The following is an 18,134-nucleotide window of genomic DNA, read 5'->3' as shown; positions in this document are numbered from 1 at the left end:
TGCATTTTGGCTGTGTTAGAAGTTCAGTATTTCAGACGATCCCCACCGAGTCTTGATAAACCGTCGGCTACTCTGTATCGCCTTATATTGGTGTGCATACTCGTTTCTTTTTTCTTGGGTCCCCCCAATTGCACCCTCGCCTTATAATGACCGCCTTGTAATCGAATAAATACGGTAATTGGTATTATTACAACTAATAAAGAAAGTGGGCAGTGTATGCAGTGCCACGGGCACTGTGCAAGAACAAGTGCATTATGGCCATGTGTGCATCATTAGCAGTGAAATTGCTGTTACGGTCGTTGTCTGTAGTGGCAGTGGCCACACTTTGTGCTGACTGCATGTCTTGTGCATCCTTGTGGTCTTCTAGGGTGGAGGCACCGTGGAGCTGATCCCAGGAGGCAGGGAACAGGAAGTGACAGCCAACAATGTCTACCTCTATGTTCGACGCTATGCTGAGTACAGAATGATAAAGTCACAGGAAAGGGCCCTTGGGGTAAGAATGAAACGCATTTCTTCTTCCCTGCTCTTTGCCAAGTCAAACTTCACAGTGCACTTCCTCTAAAGCAGCAAATGGTTATTCAATTTTAGGCTTATATACAACAGAGAGAGCGAGAGAGAGAAATAAAGTCTGGAGTGGACAATCTCTGCGATTGTGATGCCTCATATACCTTTTTTTTTTTTTTTTTTTTTTGTCTCCGTTTCAGGCCATTCGGATGGGAGTGTATGATGTACTTCCCAACAACACTTTGGAAGGTCTCACAGCAGAAGACTTCAGACTGTTACTCAATGGCGTCGGCGAAGTCAATGTACAGGCACTCATCAGTTACACATCATTCAATGATGAGAGCAGTAAGTGCACTTCTACATTTTATATGTTGTAATGGCTGATGACTGTTTTGTTAATATTGTAATTGGGGGGGGGGGGGGGGGGTGCTGGATTTGTGTAAGTACAGTAGTTCTGCGATGACATGCTATGTCCCCTTTTATTGCAGAGGAGAGTAGTGACAAAATCTTTAGGTTCAAGCGCTGGTTCTGGTCTATGATGGAGAAAATGCCAAACCAGGAGAAGCAGGATCTGGTTCGTACTTTTCTTTTTCTTTGTTTATGAACACAGATTAAGTTTCTGGTCACACCTCTGTAAAGGCAAGTGTGTTTTAATGTCCTTAACGACAACCGACGCTCGTGCACTACATAAAAATGTTGGCGAGAGGGCTTGCCCTCATTGAGTGATTAGCTTCATTCCTAGCTATGCTGCTAGACTGACCTCTGAACCTGTTTACCCAATACATATACCTGATTGATGGTAAAAGATTGGGCTCTTTAAAGAACCCCAGGTGGTCCAAAATTCCGGAGTACCCCACTATGGCATGCCTTATAATCAGATCGTGGTTTTGGTGCGTAAAACCCTATAATTTTTTAAAAGATTGGGTTTATTTTCATGCTGTTATGAACATGCTCAAGTATTTTTTTACCGTAGCAGTAGTACTTGTATCATGATCTGGGCTGTCAGGTGGACACTGTGGTCTTGTTTTGGTGCATATGTGAGCACTGCAATTACAGTCGACGTCCGATTTCCCAGACCCTCAAGGGACCGCGAAAACGTCCGGAAAATCGGGCAGTCCGGAAAAACGAATGCACGTGAAAACGCACCTTTTTGGTAGGTATTTTTCGCTGACGGAGAGGGTCACGGCCGGAGTACAAGATTCTCATTGCTATTCAGCCAATGCATCGTTTAGGTGGCTATGAAAAGAGCCGTTTATAAAAAAAAAAAAAAAATACGACGTGGCCGGCGCTACCTCATAGGTCAGCACTTGGGCGCAAAGAAGTCGCTTATTTTCTTTTGCACGGTCCGCTTGCCCGCGATCATGTCTGCCTCAATTTCAGTCAACGTCATGTTGCCGCTGTACACCGATGACAGTGTCATCAGTGCTCGCGTCAACTCCGAGCTCGTTGGCTGTGTAGGAGCTGGCTCTTCGTTCTCGGTGTCAGGGTCGTCGGAATCCTCCGTAACTTGACGAATGATTTCGTCATCGGTCAACTCCGCACATAGCTCGAGGTATTTGTCAGCGTCGGCGAAGCCCTCAAAGGTTATCCCGGCTGGAATCGACACGCCGGCAGCGCGCAGATCGTCGAAGGCAACGTCCGCGGATGGCAGTTCGTCACTTCGTCAGTTCGTTCAAAGGCGCGGACGAAGACGAAGGAGCAGTCAGTGCCATCGTTGTAAACGGCGAATCCGCTCGACGAAAAGCGCAGCACGAAACAGCTAGGAACTCGGTGGATGCTGAAGGTCGGGAAACGTGATCACTGAAGATAGCGCGCAGCAGCAAACGATCAACCGCAGACACGACCGCAGAGCTGGCAGAGCTGACAAAACAACACGTGAACGAACACAGTGAGGTTTGGCTTGGCTTAGCTACGGCTGGCAACGGATTGACACGTGCGGTTTCGAGGTTACAGCAGCCGCGGCACGGTGCGGCGGTGCTGCTGGCCACACCTGCAATGCGAGTATGGTGGGTTCGAGAATAAGAAAACAACCAAAATGGCGGCGGCGGTGGTGACTTTGGGTTGGCGGTTAACAGTAAAAAGTCCGGGAAATCGGATGGCGAAGGCTATAAGCATCCGGAATTTCAGACTTTTTAATACATTGACTCTATGGGGAACTTGACGGTGCCACAGATGAGTCCGGGAAATCAGGCATGTCCGGAATTTTGGGCGTCCGGGAAATCGGACGTCGACTGTATATATTAGCTGCAGCATGTTAGCTAAGTCATTTGTAGCCATTATGGACTGGCTATGAGCACCGTGAGGCCAGCATCCTTGCTGCTTTTCCACTGTTAAGAGAGTGGGCAAAACAACCGTAAGAGAAATGCCCAGGTAGATGTATTGTAGATTTTGAGAGCAGATTTTAACCCTGCTTATATTCAGAACCTTTAAATATGCATTTAAAGCATATGCGAATGCCGATTCACCAAGAAGGCTCAAGGGGGGAGGTGAACAAAATCTAAAAAATTTCACCGATGATTACGATACTAATGCGAAATTTGAGCGCAGCTGTATGCGTGGTTTTATTTCGCAATATATTGGCTGGCGAAGACAATCTGTCTCATGCGGCACAGTTGCAAGCGTAGTGAAGTGTGGTGCGACTGCCTCGCTAATCTGGAGATAACAAGAGCCAGCACGTGGGTGACACGTGGACGCAATTCACAGCAGCAGCCACTGCCAACAAATCTAGCAGACTATGCGTGCTACTCTGGCGCCACCTCGTAGCCATGGTCACTGCACCCTCCTCTCCGCTTTCCTCCTCGTGTCTTTCATCCCCCGCTTGGATCTGCGTTTGCTTTCATCTTTCAGTGTGCTCGTTCGCTTGGTTACGCCGACGACGACTCTCACTGCAGGAATGGGCGCCTAAGAGCTGCACTATAACTTATATAATAATAAACCAGGTGCTCTGAACCATTATTGCCCTTCGATCTGCTAAGCAGCACTGCTGCTGCCGTCCATTACGACAATAGTGGTGTAGAAAAACTTAGAAATCGACCTATCAAAATGGGTTAAAGTTCCCAAGTATTGATGCATAAGCGTGATGACAAAAATTAGACCCCTACACAGGCCATGTTGCTATCTCTTTAACACGAAAGTGTTCTCTGCTGAATTCCAACGAAAATCTGTCCTTTGTACGTATGTCATGCAATCATCATCATGCAAATTTCGTGGCATTCGAGAAAAGCTTATGTATATAGGGGCGATAATAGACAACTTGCAAAACAGTGCGTGCCCTCTTCCAAGCAGAGGCCGAACTACAAAATCTGGTTGGAAAACGAGGCATATGGCATATCCCTGCAATCACTATCGGTGATATTTGACTGCTTCTTAGCCGGCTGAATTGGACTGAGTCACTTGCGTTTATTGAGATAGGGATAACGGCCTAGAACATGCGGTGGTGGTGTTGCAGCTGGCATACATAGCTGACAATTGTTCCGCCTTAAGGCTGTTTCACATGCTGCGACTGGAGCGAAAAAAATCGGTGCGGTCGCACGATTTATGAGGGCTCAATTCACATGATTGCGATTTCAACAATGCGACTGATGCGACTCCCAGGGCTGCTTGCTACCAGATTTTGTCGCACACGCTGCATAATTATTTTAATGTAATGAAAAAGACGTGTGCATTATAAGATAATTGACATCTCTTTATTAGGACCAACTAATGCTTGTTTTGTAATTTAAAAACGTTTGAAGTTTAAGTTTATTTTGGAGTGCGCAACGGCGGTTCGTATGCATGATGTACGGAAACAGCTGTTCGCAGCTGGTTGTTCAGCGCTGTGTGTCGTCTCATTTGATTTGTATGTGTCGGTCTGCCTGAATAGGATAAAAAGTCTGCAATATATTCAAGGTTTATTGGTTTCTGCTAGGAAAAAATATTCTCCATCAGAGAAGATACAACTTAACATGCATGGGGTATTCGAAAACAAATCGACTCTGCTTATTCAAGCCACGGAGTTAAATATGTGGTCGTAGAAAATTTATTACGATAGCCTGCGCGCTTGGCATGTCAAATTTAATAAGCAAGTGAGGAAAGATAACCTTTCAAGGTGCATCGGAAAGTTTATGCGTGTGGAAAACCGACAGGAAAAGAATGCATCTAATGGTCGCGCGTTCAGCACAAGGTTGAAACTTCGGGTTCTTTGCTGCCGGCTCATTTGCCCTTGCAGAGGTTGCAATTATTTAAACTGCTCCGTAACCGCAATTTTTGTATGCTACTCAACAAATTAAAATTGTGACGACCTCAAAAGGCTATGTTGTCTCGTGGGGATCGAACACCTCGTAGTATATTGGGAACTCGCATAGGTGTGTCTACAGTATACGAAGCAAAGGTGAAAATGAACTGAACTTCGTTTGCTACGTAGCGCATCAATGAACACATAAAAATTGGAGAATGGAATCTGCGGCACAAGTTTTTTACTCTCTCTTCACGTGCGTCCCGGATTCAGCAATCCACCTCCCCGCACATTGCATTGTTGAGTGAGACGCCATTTTCCAAAACAGACCGCGAAATAGCTCTCGGCGCAATTTCGACAGAAAATCGCAGCAGTCGCTGTGACGCTGCGACCAACCAGTTGATCTCAGCCGAAAATCGCAGAGTCAGCACTGCGTCTGTGATTTTCGACAGAAGTTGCGCTTCCGGTGCGATGAAAATGCATCATGTGAAATGGCCTTGAACATGCGCTCATCACCCCTGGTCAGTCGTTTATGCTGTCTCAATGTAGAAACAAAGCGTTGGCGCCAATCTATGGCGACTCATTCCATTTCTTAGACAATGGCGAAACGTCCCCAGAATGGCACTTTTGCTTGAAAAATACCTTCGTCGTGCATGCGCACAATATTTTTGCAAATGGCCCATTAGGTGTAAGCAAGACTTTCCTAGCCTGTTTTCAATTCCTTGAAATGTAGTTCGGCACCGTTTTAGAAATGTTCTCTTATGACTTTTAAATTTATAGGTACACATATCTGCAAACTTTTACGATATCGCAAAATACCCGGTTTATAGAAGTTGCCTACAATTGTAATATTGATGCCAATAATTTTACTAAGTTTCATTCGAGTCCTAGTAAGGGCAAAACTGATCTTGAAGAGGTCCTGAAACATTTTTTTACCATAATAAGAAAACATTGCTGATATATAGACGAAGCTGTTATGAAAATGTGAGCCAAATATTATTGCACTGCATGCAGAAGTGAATTTACAGTGTCGTGTCTAAAACAGTGAGAAATTGCTTGCTCTCTCCTTCGCAATTTCATCATGAAGCTATGTCGCAAGCAGCCAAGCCCACTGACAGTTATTGGCAGATTTTGCGATCACGGGAACATTCTCAGTAACAATGTAATTGCTAATTTTTAGTTAAATAAATGAAAAATACACATGTCTGCATTCTCAAAAAGACTATAAAAGATAGAACAGCATTCCATCCGTGCACTTCCGGTCTACACACGCCAATGGAATTTGTTGCATTGATAATATAGGCAGACCAAACTAAGTGAAAAGAATGTTCTGTTATATCCGAAAGTATGTTGCATTTGGATTCGTTTTCATGGGTGTTGGCATGGGCTGTATTTCAGAGCAATTTTCAAAGCCTGACTTTTCAGACCCACTCAGTTACTTGGGCCTACTGGCCGTAGTAGCATCACAAGTAAAATGGCAGGTGAAATTTATGCTGAATATTTTAAATATATATATGTTTCTCACACAAATTATTCTTGCTGCAAATATAGAGCAGCCTGCCTTTTCACAGTGTCTTCTACAAAGTCATCACATTGTTGGTTTTTAATAAACAGTGTACATCCTGCATAGAATACAATTTTTAGTATTTTCACTGAATTTCAGTATTCTTTGGCTTCGACGGTCTGGATGTAGCAGATTAGATGGTTAGATTTAAGAAAACCGTTAATAAAGAAAGCTGAAACAAATCGTTGCTGAAACAAATATCTTGCATCGGAATATTGTCTCCAACCTCGAGGAAATATTTACTTTTTATCGAAATGTGCAAATTGCACCAAGAATAAGAATTTTCAACGAAAGAGAAGATATTTTGCAAAAAGATATTTCATCAATGCATGGGTAACACTAGGCAGAAAAGTATAAGTGGGCTTCATCCCAAGCCACTTATGGCTACGCGCTGAACTTGTACAGACAGCTGGAGATCTTGCATTGGTCTCGCGTACTAAACTTCCTTCCATTTTTGCTTTAATCCACCAAATGAAGCTTGCTGCCTGTCATTCAATATTGGCCAAGCATATAATAGTCAGAAACTCTGTACTCAAAACAGACTGCAAGAAAAACATTTTTTTTTTTTTTTTCTGGTGTGTTGGCGTGTATGCACCATTTGTCCATAAAGGGTTAATCATTACTGTTAACTTGTTTCGAGCAGGTACGTGATGCAACTTCACTCTCTCTGCCCCTCAGGTGTACTTCTGGACAGGCAGCCCAGCACTGCCAGCCAGCGAAGAAGGCTTTCAGCCCATGCCAAGCATCACCATCAGGCCGCCAGATGACCACCACTTGCCAACGGCCAACACGTGCATTTCCAGACTATACCTACCACTCTACTCATCCAAGGCTGTGCTACGAGCCAAGATCCAGATGGCCATACGCACCAAGAACTTTGGATTTGTCTGAAGGGACAGTCTGACCTCCTCCACCACCATTGCCACCCAGCGTACCCTTGTTTATAGCGCCACCACATAACAAATAAATAAAACACCAGGGAGCAACAGCTCTTCTGACCAAACAGGAACAGTGGATTTTGGTGTGGCTTTTTACTGCGATAGCTGTCGTGGGCTGCCTCAGAGCACTGTACTAGTAGGCCATTGGGTGTTAACATTGCACAGATGTAGGGTTTTGTCAAGGTTCACACAAAATAATCACGAGCTCATCATGAAGCCATCAAATGTCCTCACAGATTACGTACGAAATACTTAGCTGCTGTGGTGGCCCAGTGTTATGCTGCTCACCAGTAAGCCACACAATATGGTGTTGCTCAGGGATATTTAGCTCTTTAAATAAGATACTGTACAATACTTCCTTGCAAAAAGGCCACACCCCCATATTGGGTACATAATACTAGAAAAGTGTGGGCCACACCTCATTTAACGCTAAGCACATCTTGTCAACCAGTCATGCTGTGATTGTACTGTCGCTCACAATGCAGCATGTGCTGTTTTATCATGATCGGCATTGGCGTGGTGCATGGAGACTTGTCACATAGCGCAATTGGCTCCTCTTAGTTTGCTTTATCTTTTATTGTTAATAGGCTATCAAAGGTAAGCTTGTGAACTTTAGTGACACTCGTATCCAAGAACGCTGTGGATTGTCTCATCATGCTTTCCCACTGTCCTGTGTGTGTTTGTACAGCATGTGTAGCAGTGTTAGAGAGCACGCTGCTTTCCACGCTTTGTAGGGGCTGCATCGAAGAAATTTGAGACTGAGAAACAGTAGTGTGACTGTTACATGGGAACATATTATACATGACGATGCATAACTATCGTCAGTATTAACTTGGATTGTAACAGTACAACTCTGGAATAATAATAAAATGCTCACTCTTGTCAGCTAGACAGAAAATATGCATAATCAAAAGGCTAATGATGCCACATTAAGTTTGAAAAGCACTTGCTTAGAACTGATGAGCTGCAACATCGATTGATCAGCTCTACAGATATTTTTACGAGAGGGGTGTTTGAATAGCGACATTTTCTAATTGAATTGAATATGAATATTTGAGAAAACAATTTCAAATATGGAATCAAATACTAAATATTTTCTCATTTCTAAAGTAAAGTTCATGTGGAGGTTCTTTTGTAAAAAAGAAGACTGCTTATTTACATAATCCAATACATGCTGCACTGTTCAGAACTGAATGTCCGGTCAACTGAGGAGAAATAGCAAAGGAGATCGTATCTGGCACACCATCACAATGACAGTAATGGAACATAGGAACAGCTTGTTGACAGATGCACATAGAGTGCTGGGTTTGTTAGAGTAAAATGTTATACAGCACCACACATTGTTTTATAGAGATTCAAAGACTTTCCAAATTATAAATTGATACGGCTAAATTGAGAACAAATTTGTAAGTGGCCTAAAGGAGACTCATCGCTATAGTGATAATCACACTGGTGATTATCGAGTAAAACTTATTTGCACAGCAACTGCAGCTTCCCTAGCTGTTGCAGAACCATTCGGAATCATTCTCTTTGTAGACTCCAATAGGTGTTGCCACCTCTTATATTTGTACAGAAATGAATATTCAACATTGAATAGTAAATTCTCACATCAAATTCATATTGAAATCATCCTTGAAATATTGAATATTGAACTGCCAGTGTTTAGAGATGAGCATTAACTTTCTCTATTTGTGGGGCCTCTTTCAGCATAAACTACTTTTCAATTAGTGCTTGGATTTTTTCAAAACCTGAGCATTATTGAATAGTTTTCATCAGAATCATTCATTGTTGCATGAACAAATGCAATTTCAGATAATTTAAGGAACAATCTATATGGCTGATTATTAGTAAAGCGCAACATAGTATTAGAGGACATCCTTGGCTTCTGGAGCACATTCGTGCCACTTCAAAATGAAGTTGACAATATACTATTTAGGTGTCATAGCTGTCACTGTTTCATAGAATTTTTGCAAGAAAATATTTCCTTCGGAGAGAGAGGTCACAGGGGAAAGGCAGGGAGGTTAACCAGGCTGAGCCCAGTTGGCTACCCTGCACTTGGGAAGGATATTGAAGTGCAAGAGCAGTTTTCACTTTGCACAGACACACACACAATAAAGTGTTCATCATTCAGTTTCTTAGAAACACTATATCGGGCTTGTCTGGCAGTTTGATACTAAGTACTTTCTACTCTCTATTTTGAGACTAGTATAGTTAAATCTCAAAAGGCCAAGCTTACCAATATCTGGTCGCCTTCATCCTCTGAATTGGACTCTGGCGGATCTAGTGTTCCTTGATCTCTGAGGACAAGCACGTAGTAAGCCAGACATGACTTGGTCTCAGAAATTGGCTGAAGTGAAACCAATTAAGTACAGCAACTGCAATTTCACCTAGCCAAAGCTCCCTGGAAAAACGGCACATGCGCCAATGGGACAAGCATTCGTTGAGGTGCCAATAAAGCAGTGACCCAGGTTGCAGTAGACCGTCGCCAACAGAGGTGATGCTGTGTTGTCATGACGTGGCAAGAAATGCTCTTAATCTCAACTACTCCGATGACAGGGCTTGGAGCACTCGACAGGGGAGCAGAGCGATCAAAAGGACCATGCGAGGTGCGCACTCTCTTTCGACTAGTCGAAGACTGCTGCTTGCAAGAGTGGCCTAGACCACTCTGAAACGACCGTACATATATGCCATTGTGTATTTCACTGTCTGTTAATTGGCCTTATTCTGCCATTAGAGCAGACACAAGCAAGCCTGTAGCAATAGTGTAACCTAGCCTTGGCCCATACATGCCTTGCTACAAGTATAGGTGCTGCAACGTCAGATGGCATCGCCTTTCAATTTTTGTCCCATTTCCGACATGCCAGTACTTCACTGCCAGTGACCTTGTTGCCGTTTCAGATGTTCTCCCCTCAAAATGTATAAGGCCTACCTGTTCCTGTTGTAGATTTTGACAATCAGTTCAATGCTCAAACACTGCAATGTCACACCAGCATTACGAGTACAATATTTAGAAATTTGGCTCACATTCTCTAATGAGCAACCATTTCTAACAAAGAATAACTTTTGAAGGACTATTCTACCAATCTGAACCGGTTTTGACAGATGCAATGTTCAAAGCAATCCTTTATTTTAAGCCTATCGGTATTCTGGCATCAGGTGGTGCTGTTGGGTGGGTTGTCCAAACAGAATCTGCAGCAATTCTTTGAAATAGGTTGAAGAGGACCCATGCATAGGCTACAAACACCAAAATTTTCTGTGAATGTTTTATTTGGCAACAGCCTAGTTCTTCTTCTTGGACACACCAACAGTCCTTCCCCTCCTGCCAGTGGTCTTTGTGTGCTGGCCTCTCACACGCAGGCTGCACAGAGGTAAAAAACAAAAGTAAAAAAAATTTGATCAGACTTAGAATCCCATTCTATATTACAGCCACAAAAAATTAGCATGTGGAATAATACCTATGCCACATGAGCACAAGAATGATCCCTATTTTTTTTTTTTTTGGCAGAGCTGCCACGCATCAAATTTAATGACATTTGACACAATGTTGATGAAATTAGCAATGTGACGGTACTAAATAAAAAATATTCGCATACAAGTTTATTCCGCCTTCATGGTTAGTGAAATGTAAATACAAGCACTATGGTACCATTAGCTGGAGCTTGTTTCTGTCTTTTACAGCGTTGCAACCCTATGTCAATTTCTGTCATTGCATGTCAAATATGCAAAATGGCACCTGCCCTGTCAAAGCCGTTCCAATGCGTTTGTGGAAGAGGCTGTTTCACATACTTAAATTATACAGCACTGTGCAAGATACGGCATCGAGAGTAAGCATTTCTTAGTCGAATGAGTTTTGGTGAACGCATTAGATAACCAATGACATTTTTTGTGCCCGGGCTTGTGTATAAACCGGTTGTTTTGAAGACAGCAACACTGTCAGTGTCAAACCTTTGTTTGCATTAACTAACCAGAACTACAGTATAGTTAAATGCATCATGCTCTCTCAAAAATGGAAAAGGTGGAAATAATGTTGAATACCAGCCTGCATACTTTTAAAGTAAGGACTTTATTTTTATTGCCTCAAGTTTCTTAGAAAACTTTGGGTTAGTGGCTGCTGATTGGGAAATGTACTTTGACTGCAGTAACAACGTAATATGGCAACACACTTTCTGGTCATCCAAGTGGGGCCATAACCACAGCATTGAAGCATGCTTTAATTCAAGATGCCCCTTTCCACTTCAGCTACACAAAAATCGCACATTAGGGTAACTCGGATGGCAGAGCAATTTGCCCGGTGAAGCAATGGTGCCAGGTTCAATGTCCAGACCAGGATGTATTTTTCAAGTACAAAGCTTTTTCTCAGAACCTGTATGGGCTTTCTTTGTAGCTTTATGCTCTACCCCCCTTCCTAAGTAGACAATTTTTCCCTAGATTTACACCCCCTCAGGCTCTGCACCAAGATGAGTGATTCAAAAGCACATATGAAAATATTTAGAACATGTTGCATACATCCTGAAACACTCCTGATTGGACCTGTGCTGAAAGTTTGAATAATAAGTGCAACGTGATCTCGCTTAATGCTGGGTGTTTGCTGTCAGTGTTTGTCATTTAGCAGGTTCACCATATCTTGCGTTTCTGTAGAAGCTTGTACGGAGACTACACTGCCAAATTCACTGAAATGCACACTGGAGAATCGAAAACTCGTAATATATTCTGCAGTTGTATACTTTTTTACGCTTCTGATGCAAGAAATGTGGTGGAACATTTTCAACGGAACCAAACAATTAGTGCCTAAACTTAAGGGGTTAACCTTCCTCCACCTAGCTAATTTTCTGTAAACAAATGGCTATTCATCATCATTTATTAACCCTTAAGGACCCTTAACAGGGCATTACATAAGGGGGGGACAGTATTGAAATGACAAATAATGGAGCGAATGTTATTTAACAAAGAGCCAACCACCTACCATATCCCAACCTTCAATGGGCCACTCTTCTATAAACAACCATAGTTGTGCACTAAAACAACCGCTCGTCTCTTCGCGTTGCAGACATCTTGGTCATGACATGACGGCATTGCTTTTTTACCAAGCGCTAATACAACCAGACACGCTCGAGGCACAAATCAAGCGTGCAATACGCACCCCCAGAAGTGTCGAAGACCGCGATGGGCACGGATCTTCTTCAGCCTCTCAAGGTCCTCACGGAGCTTGTTCTCGAGGGCGTTGGACGTAACTTGACTGTACTTGCCGTCCTTGATATCCTTCTGCCTGTTGAGGAACCAGTCGGGGATCTTGTACTGCCGGGGGTTCGACATGATGGTGATGAGCTTCTCCACCTGCGCAGAAAAAGAAACGACGCATAAGATCAATGCCACACCAAAACGCGTATAACAAAACGTGCTTTGTTCTTCGGCAAAATGCTTACCTCCTCGTCGCTAAGCTCTCCGGCACGCTTGTTCAGGTCCACATCGGCCTTCTTGCACACCATGTTGGAGAACCGGCGACCGACACCCTGCACGCAACAGCGATTCAGTGACGGACACCGCGAACGACAGAAGATTTTTAAAGCTATTAGCTACGACACAAATAAGACAATACCTTGATGGCGGTGAGGGCGAACATCACCTTACGCCTTCCATCGATGTTCGTGTTCAAAACACGAAGAATGTGTTGAAACTTGTCAGGAATCACAAGAGACTGCAACGGAGAACATGGTATAATGAGAGTGCGCGGACAAACCCAAATGAAACAAAACAGGTCGAAATATGTTACAAATTATATATACCATTATCTGACTTTCGCATTAAACAAAATATATCGAGATTTCCGCCGATTAAAGTCGATTGTAAAAGGAATCGTGAAATTGACCTACCATCTTGTAGCCGATTCCGACTGAAAAGAGGTAGACATAAGCCGCACCGCAGCTACCGTAGCAGCAGCGCAGCAGGCTCCGAGGTCGCAGCAAGTTAAAAATAATTTAACTTTATTGCATAAACTATATAAATACAAATACATTTATAGTAAAATCCTGCCGCCTATCCAGAATTACACTCGTTTATGTAATAATTTTGGTATCTTTGAAAGCGTTACGAAAACGATATGCTGATTCAGCCGCTCTCAGCTGCTGCTGGCTTTCTGGCTGCTGCTGTGTTTGTAGGCTGTAGTACCTACCTACAAATTTAGCGATGAGCGCCCGAAGTCGCGCATTTTTATGACTAAAACGTTAACTCTTGATTAACGAAAAAACTTATAAAGGCGCAATGGATGCCTTAAAACAGCCTGTTGAGGTAATCTCACGCCTTCTGTGTATGCGGCGACTGCCTGGACGGTTTCACATCACATTTAAGTGACAGTTTCACGTGTACTCATAAACACATACTCGTTTAATTTAATGGTCTGTGGGAACTTTAATTTATTGGCACGTCGCACCGCCTGCAAGTCCTTGTTTTCTACGTCTTTGCAGGAAGGAAATGGTGACGCCGGTCACGTATTGGAGAATCCCTTCGAGCTGGACGACCCAGCATTTGACGAAGTCGATGGTAAACAAAAGTTTTAACAGCGTAATTTTGTTTCAGTGCTTTTGCCTTCTAACGTCGTACTGTCGCCTTTATCAGTGCACATACAAGAAAACCTTGAAGATGAATTTATCCAAGAAGCATTGCAATCGGTACGTTCCTTTTACTGACGCGCAGGCAGCGTGATTAGACCGCACTGACCGACGTTTGGCTAAAATGTTTCGCTCGCCTTTAACAACACAGGGCATGGACCTGAGGCAGTACTCGCTTCAGGTTGAAAAAGACCTCAAAGAAGTTGAGAATGCTTCCATCCAAGACTGTATCCTTTTCCGTCTCGCCCAATGAGGAAACAATGTTGTAAGGGTCGGTGTGCACATTTGGCAACTGAATGTACATGCCCTTGACTTAGTCTTACAGATATCAAGGAGAGTGTCAACATTGCAAGTCTTCACAACCAAATAGCAGCCTGTGATCAAATACTCGAGGTTCGACTATCTCTTGCGTGGACCTATGAGCACAGTAGTATTTTCGAGTCGCTTATCTAATCTTTTCACATGCAGCGAATGGAGAACATGTTGAAGACGTTCCAGGAGGATTTGGGCAGCATAAGTCATGAAATCCTGACACTTCAGCAACAGTCAGTGTCAATGAACCTTCGTCTGAAGAACAGACAGGTAAATGTGCAATGAAATGGGCATGCTAAAGTGTTTCTTCAACTGACGGCTTCTCATTAAAACAAGAACGCATGTGAAATTTGCTAATGTTTGCAGGCTGTTCGAGGTGAACTGAGTCAGTTTGTTGATGACATCATCGTGCCTGAAAGCATGATACTGTGAGTTCTGTTCATTAATCCCCACAAATCACAGCCTTTCTCATTTGCCATACTCATGCTCACACGATTGTGACCTACTAACGCCGCTCACTTTATTCTCTACAGGAACATCCTCGAGACACCTGTTACGGAAAAAGAGTTTCTGGAACAGCTCTATGTTCTGGATCACAAAATCTCCTTTGTCAAGGAGCAGTCCTTCAAGGACTCCAGGTCATGTCAAGACGTCAGGGACATACTCGAGAAGCTTAAGCTGAAGGTAGGCAGCATGCCATTGCATGTAGCCTTAACTGCATTGCTGAAGCACGATAAAAACAATTATAGTTCACAAAGCTTTATGTCTGAAGGTTAATGCAGTACGCCATTAGGGATAATAGGACCTGAATTTTAACTACCCAAAGTTCTTCAATGCATGCCTAAATCTAAGCACTCAGTATACTTAGTACTGTCAGTACTAAAGCATTGGGGCATTCCCAAGAGGGGTCTGCGCTACCAGGGCTTCCCCTTTGGATCCACCAATGACTAGCAGTTTGTGCTGTTATCACTGAAGATGAGCTGCGTGGTGGCTTAATAATTTATACTACACCATCTTAATGGTTGTAGGACTGCCAAGTGTTTCAACTGTTCTGGTTCGGAGGTTTACTTGGTCCAGAATGGCTCAGTTATTGCCATAGGAGAGAAAGGGTATTAGCCTAGCTCAGTTGAAAGGATATTAGCATAGCTCACCACGCATTGTCATTTGCTGAACGCAAGTGTATTTCTGTTTTTTCCCAGGCCATTGGAAAGATTCGGGAGTACTTGCTGCAGAAGGTGTACTTGTTTCGCAAGCCCATGACAAACTACCAGGTGCCACAGAATGCCATGCTGAAGCACAAGTTCTTCTACCAGTTCCTCATGACACACGAGAGGGAAGTGGCTCGAGAGATTCGAGACGAGTATGTAGATACAATGGGCAAAATTCTATTCTCCTACTTCAAAACGTACACAAACCGGCTGATGAAACTTCAGGTAAGTGCACTTGTGCCAACTCACCTAAATTTTCCGTAAAGTTTAAGAATTTGAACTCATTCTAGGATTTTACAAATGTTTTGATCTCTTTATTTGTTCATTTATTTCAAAATACTGCAAGACAATTTAGTCCATGCAGGAAGGGAAGTGGACATATACACTATCTATCAACATATAATACAACATATCCATCTATCGACATATAATACATTATATGTTGATAGCAGTTGAAAAACGAAAGAAAAAAGACTTATCACCAGAAAAACAAAGTCTTAAACATAAACGGAAAGCGAAAGGAACAAACAGCAGATCTTCTAAACCACACAGCAAAGGACATGCTCTATATTTTTTATTTAAGAAATACTGCAATCACCATGCAGTGATTTCAGCAAGGTGGTACTACAAGCATAATTAATATAATGGTGTGTACAGAAAATGCACAGGTTAATATGGCTATTTTAATAGATGCAAAGCATGCAAGTTGGGCACACACAAGATTACACTAAAGAAGTAAAACACTGTCACTGCAAACATGATAGAAAGAAAATAATGTCACTGTAAACATGATAAGAAAGAAGATAATGTTGGTGCAGGGACGACATTATTTTTTAACTGGTTCCAGTCCACTATTGTGCTGGAATTCATTTTGTTCAAGAGACTGAATGAAATGCATGTTCATTGTATCAAGCTTCAAAATGTGTTACAAATCGCTTACTGACCAAGTTGAACGGTGTTGAAGGGATTTATCCTGAAACCTCTGGTGGCGCGCCTTTCGTCGTCTTTTCAAACTGACCTGTCGGTTCTGTGAGCTAGGACTAGTGGGTTGAAGAAATGGAAGTCGCACCACTTGCTGGATCCGCAGCTTGGTCTTCTCACAACGGCTACAATAAAGTCACGTATTTTATAACTGTGATTAGTAGCTGGCACCTGTATGAGTTCATTAAGCATAGCAGAGATGTGCCATTGTAGAAGTGTTTACTTAAGTGCCAGACGTCGGTGCAATGGACTTTTCATAATCATATGGCTAGTTTTCCCACGAGACAGATTGCCAAGCTAATGGCAGCATAGTTATTTCTTCAATCGGGAGGTACAAGCTCAGTTAACTTTAGGTGAGTTTGCTGTTGTGCTAGTTTGTACATATTTTCAAAATCAAAAACAGTGCACAGAACGGGAGAAAATGGGGACACACACACATTTCTTGTTCTATGAGATGAAAAATGTAGACATAGATCTTATGATGAAACCATGTGCAAAAGTCAAGCCCCAGCAAATTAGGAAAAGGGTCTATTGGATGGAGTAGTGCTGAGGCGACATCTTGTGATGATTTAACTTTTGTTTCAATAATTGTCTATATTCCTCTTAACTACGCTTGATGTGCTGCTATGCGACAGGTTATCTAAAACTGAATTCGCTTGCGTTACATTCGCTGTGCTTATGAATTAGGTTCTTAAATGAGAATCGGATTTTTTAATATTTGAACTTTTCAGTATGAAGAAGTTCCTGAAAAGGATGACTTGATGGGTGTGGAAGATACTACAAAAAGGAATATCCTTTCATGGAAGCTTTAATTTGTGCTTCTGGGATGTTTTTCTTCTATTTCCTTTTTTCTCTTTCTGTCTTTCTTTTTTTTTTTTGCAAGGAGATTTTTTGAGAATGACTAACCGGTACATGCCATTTTCTATGCAGGGTCGACTCTCAAGGGAACCACTGTTGGCCCTTGCAGTGGTTCTCTAGAGAGGTGACCCAGCATAGGCCCTACAGTGAACTGCTCGTGAGGAGCGCTGCCCCCAACCTACATGATGGGTCGCCTTCTGACGGAGCCACCACCAGGGGCTCAAGCCAGATATATAAAAAGCTGCTGCAGCTTCCTGAAGCAACCCCTGATGAAGGATTGACTCCAAAATGTGGGCTTATTTCCTAATAAATCTGCGTAGTTGGTCATTGTTTAGTTTGTAAATGATAAATGGGGCTTGATGCAATTTCACACCAGTAGTTGCATTGGTTCTATCAACTGTCGAAGTATTTGACACATCCTATATAGTTGCTTTGGGTATCTGCCTGTATGTTGACCATGTGTTTCTACCCGCCGGGGTGGCTCAGTCAGCTAAGGCGTTGCGCTGCTGAGCACGAGGTAGCGGGATCGAATCCCGGCCGCGGTGGCCGTATTTCGATGGAGGTGAAATGTAAAAACACCCGTGTGCTTGCGTTGTAGCACACGTTAAAGAATCCCAGGTGGTCAAAATTAATCTGGAGCCCTCCACTACGGCGTGCCTCATAATCAGAACTGGTTTTGGCACATAAAACCTCAGAAAGAAGAAAGAAAAGAACCATGTGTTTCTTCAGCACCTGTAACAGTCATAGAGCACTAACGTGTGATCAAGAATTCTAGAGGAAGCTTATCTTTTTTAACTTAATGTCATCCATACCATAAAACTGGATTCTATTTTTGTCATAAGCGAAGTGTGGGAACACATTGTTATTTGGCCTGTTTTGCGATTAATACAGATTACATAGCACATTACGGACAAGGAAAACAGAAAGAGCAGTGTGGGTGTATAATTGCTT

General features: G+C 42.8%; 3 protein-coding genes and 2 long non-coding RNA genes across 21 annotated transcripts in view; 3 read left to right on the top strand and 2 right to left on the bottom strand.

Moving 5' to 3' along the window:
* Positions 1-7,290, top strand: part of LOC119461340 (E3 ubiquitin-protein ligase UBR5) — a 135,201-nt gene extending 127,911 nt beyond the window's left edge. For all 16 annotated transcript variants that reach the window (XM_049672497.1, XM_049672494.1, XM_049672489.1 and 13 more), the window contains 4 exons: positions 368-493; positions 705-849; positions 993-1,078; positions 6,960-7,290. In XM_049672497.1, coding sequence (XP_049528454.1) covers positions 368-493; positions 705-849; positions 993-1,078; positions 6,960-7,172 — 570 coding nt within the window. In that variant the 3' untranslated portion in view covers positions 7,173-7,290. The remainder of the gene's footprint in view (positions 1-367; positions 494-704; positions 850-992; positions 1,079-6,959) is intronic.
* LOC125947546 (uncharacterized) lies at positions 1,088-6,587 on the top strand. The gene is made up of 2 exons (XR_007468370.1): positions 1,088-1,565; positions 2,749-6,587. It is a non-coding gene; the product is annotated as an uncharacterized LOC125947546 (long non-coding RNA).
* Positions 7,291-10,468: 3,178 nt separating the features above from the next.
* Positions 10,469-13,149, bottom strand: LOC119461337 (40S ribosomal protein S18). Of its 2 annotated transcripts, none has more exons than XM_037722611.2 (5): positions 13,090-13,149; positions 12,816-12,914; positions 12,643-12,729; positions 12,360-12,553; positions 10,469-10,577 (listed from the first exon to the last, which is right to left on the bottom strand). In XM_037722611.2, the coding sequence occupies exons 1-5, from the start codon at positions 13,090-13,092 to the stop codon at positions 10,499-10,501; spliced, it is 462 nt and encodes a 153-aa protein (XP_037578539.1). In that variant the 5' UTR covers positions 13,093-13,149; the 3' UTR covers positions 10,469-10,498. The 2 variants fall into 2 exon arrangements, with proteins under 2 accessions (XP_037578539.1, XP_049528435.1); XM_049672478.1 differs by lacking the exon at positions 13,090-13,149 and adding an exon at positions 13,003-13,027.
* On the bottom strand, positions 11,130-12,352 carry LOC125947545 (uncharacterized). The gene is made up of 2 exons (XR_007468369.1): positions 12,194-12,352; positions 11,130-12,095 (listed from the first exon to the last, which is right to left on the bottom strand). It is a non-coding gene; the product is annotated as an uncharacterized LOC125947545 (long non-coding RNA).
* Positions 13,150-13,323: 174 nt separating the features above from the next.
* Positions 13,324-18,134, top strand: part of LOC119461333 (vacuolar protein sorting-associated protein 52 homolog) — a 16,112-nt gene continuing 11,301 nt past the window's right edge. Inside the window, 10 exon segments of the mRNA XM_037722604.2 lie at positions 13,324-13,504; positions 13,681-13,756; positions 13,832-13,884; positions 13,976-14,051; positions 14,150-14,217; positions 14,293-14,406; positions 14,503-14,564; positions 14,670-14,820; positions 15,336-15,569; positions 17,057-17,114. Of these exon segments, the coding sequence (XP_037578532.1) occupies positions 13,478-13,504; positions 13,681-13,756; positions 13,832-13,884; positions 13,976-14,051; positions 14,150-14,217; positions 14,293-14,406; positions 14,503-14,564; positions 14,670-14,820; positions 15,336-15,569; positions 17,057-17,114 (919 nt within the window). The 5' untranslated portion in view covers positions 13,324-13,477.

The sequence above is a fragment of the Dermacentor silvarum genome, chromosome 8, assembly GCF_013339745.2.
Source record: "Dermacentor silvarum isolate Dsil-2018 chromosome 8, BIME_Dsil_1.4, whole genome shotgun sequence".
NCBI lineage: Eukaryota > Metazoa > Arthropoda > Arachnida > Ixodida > Ixodidae > Dermacentor > Dermacentor silvarum.
This window is presented reverse-complemented; position numbering and strand designations above follow the sequence as displayed.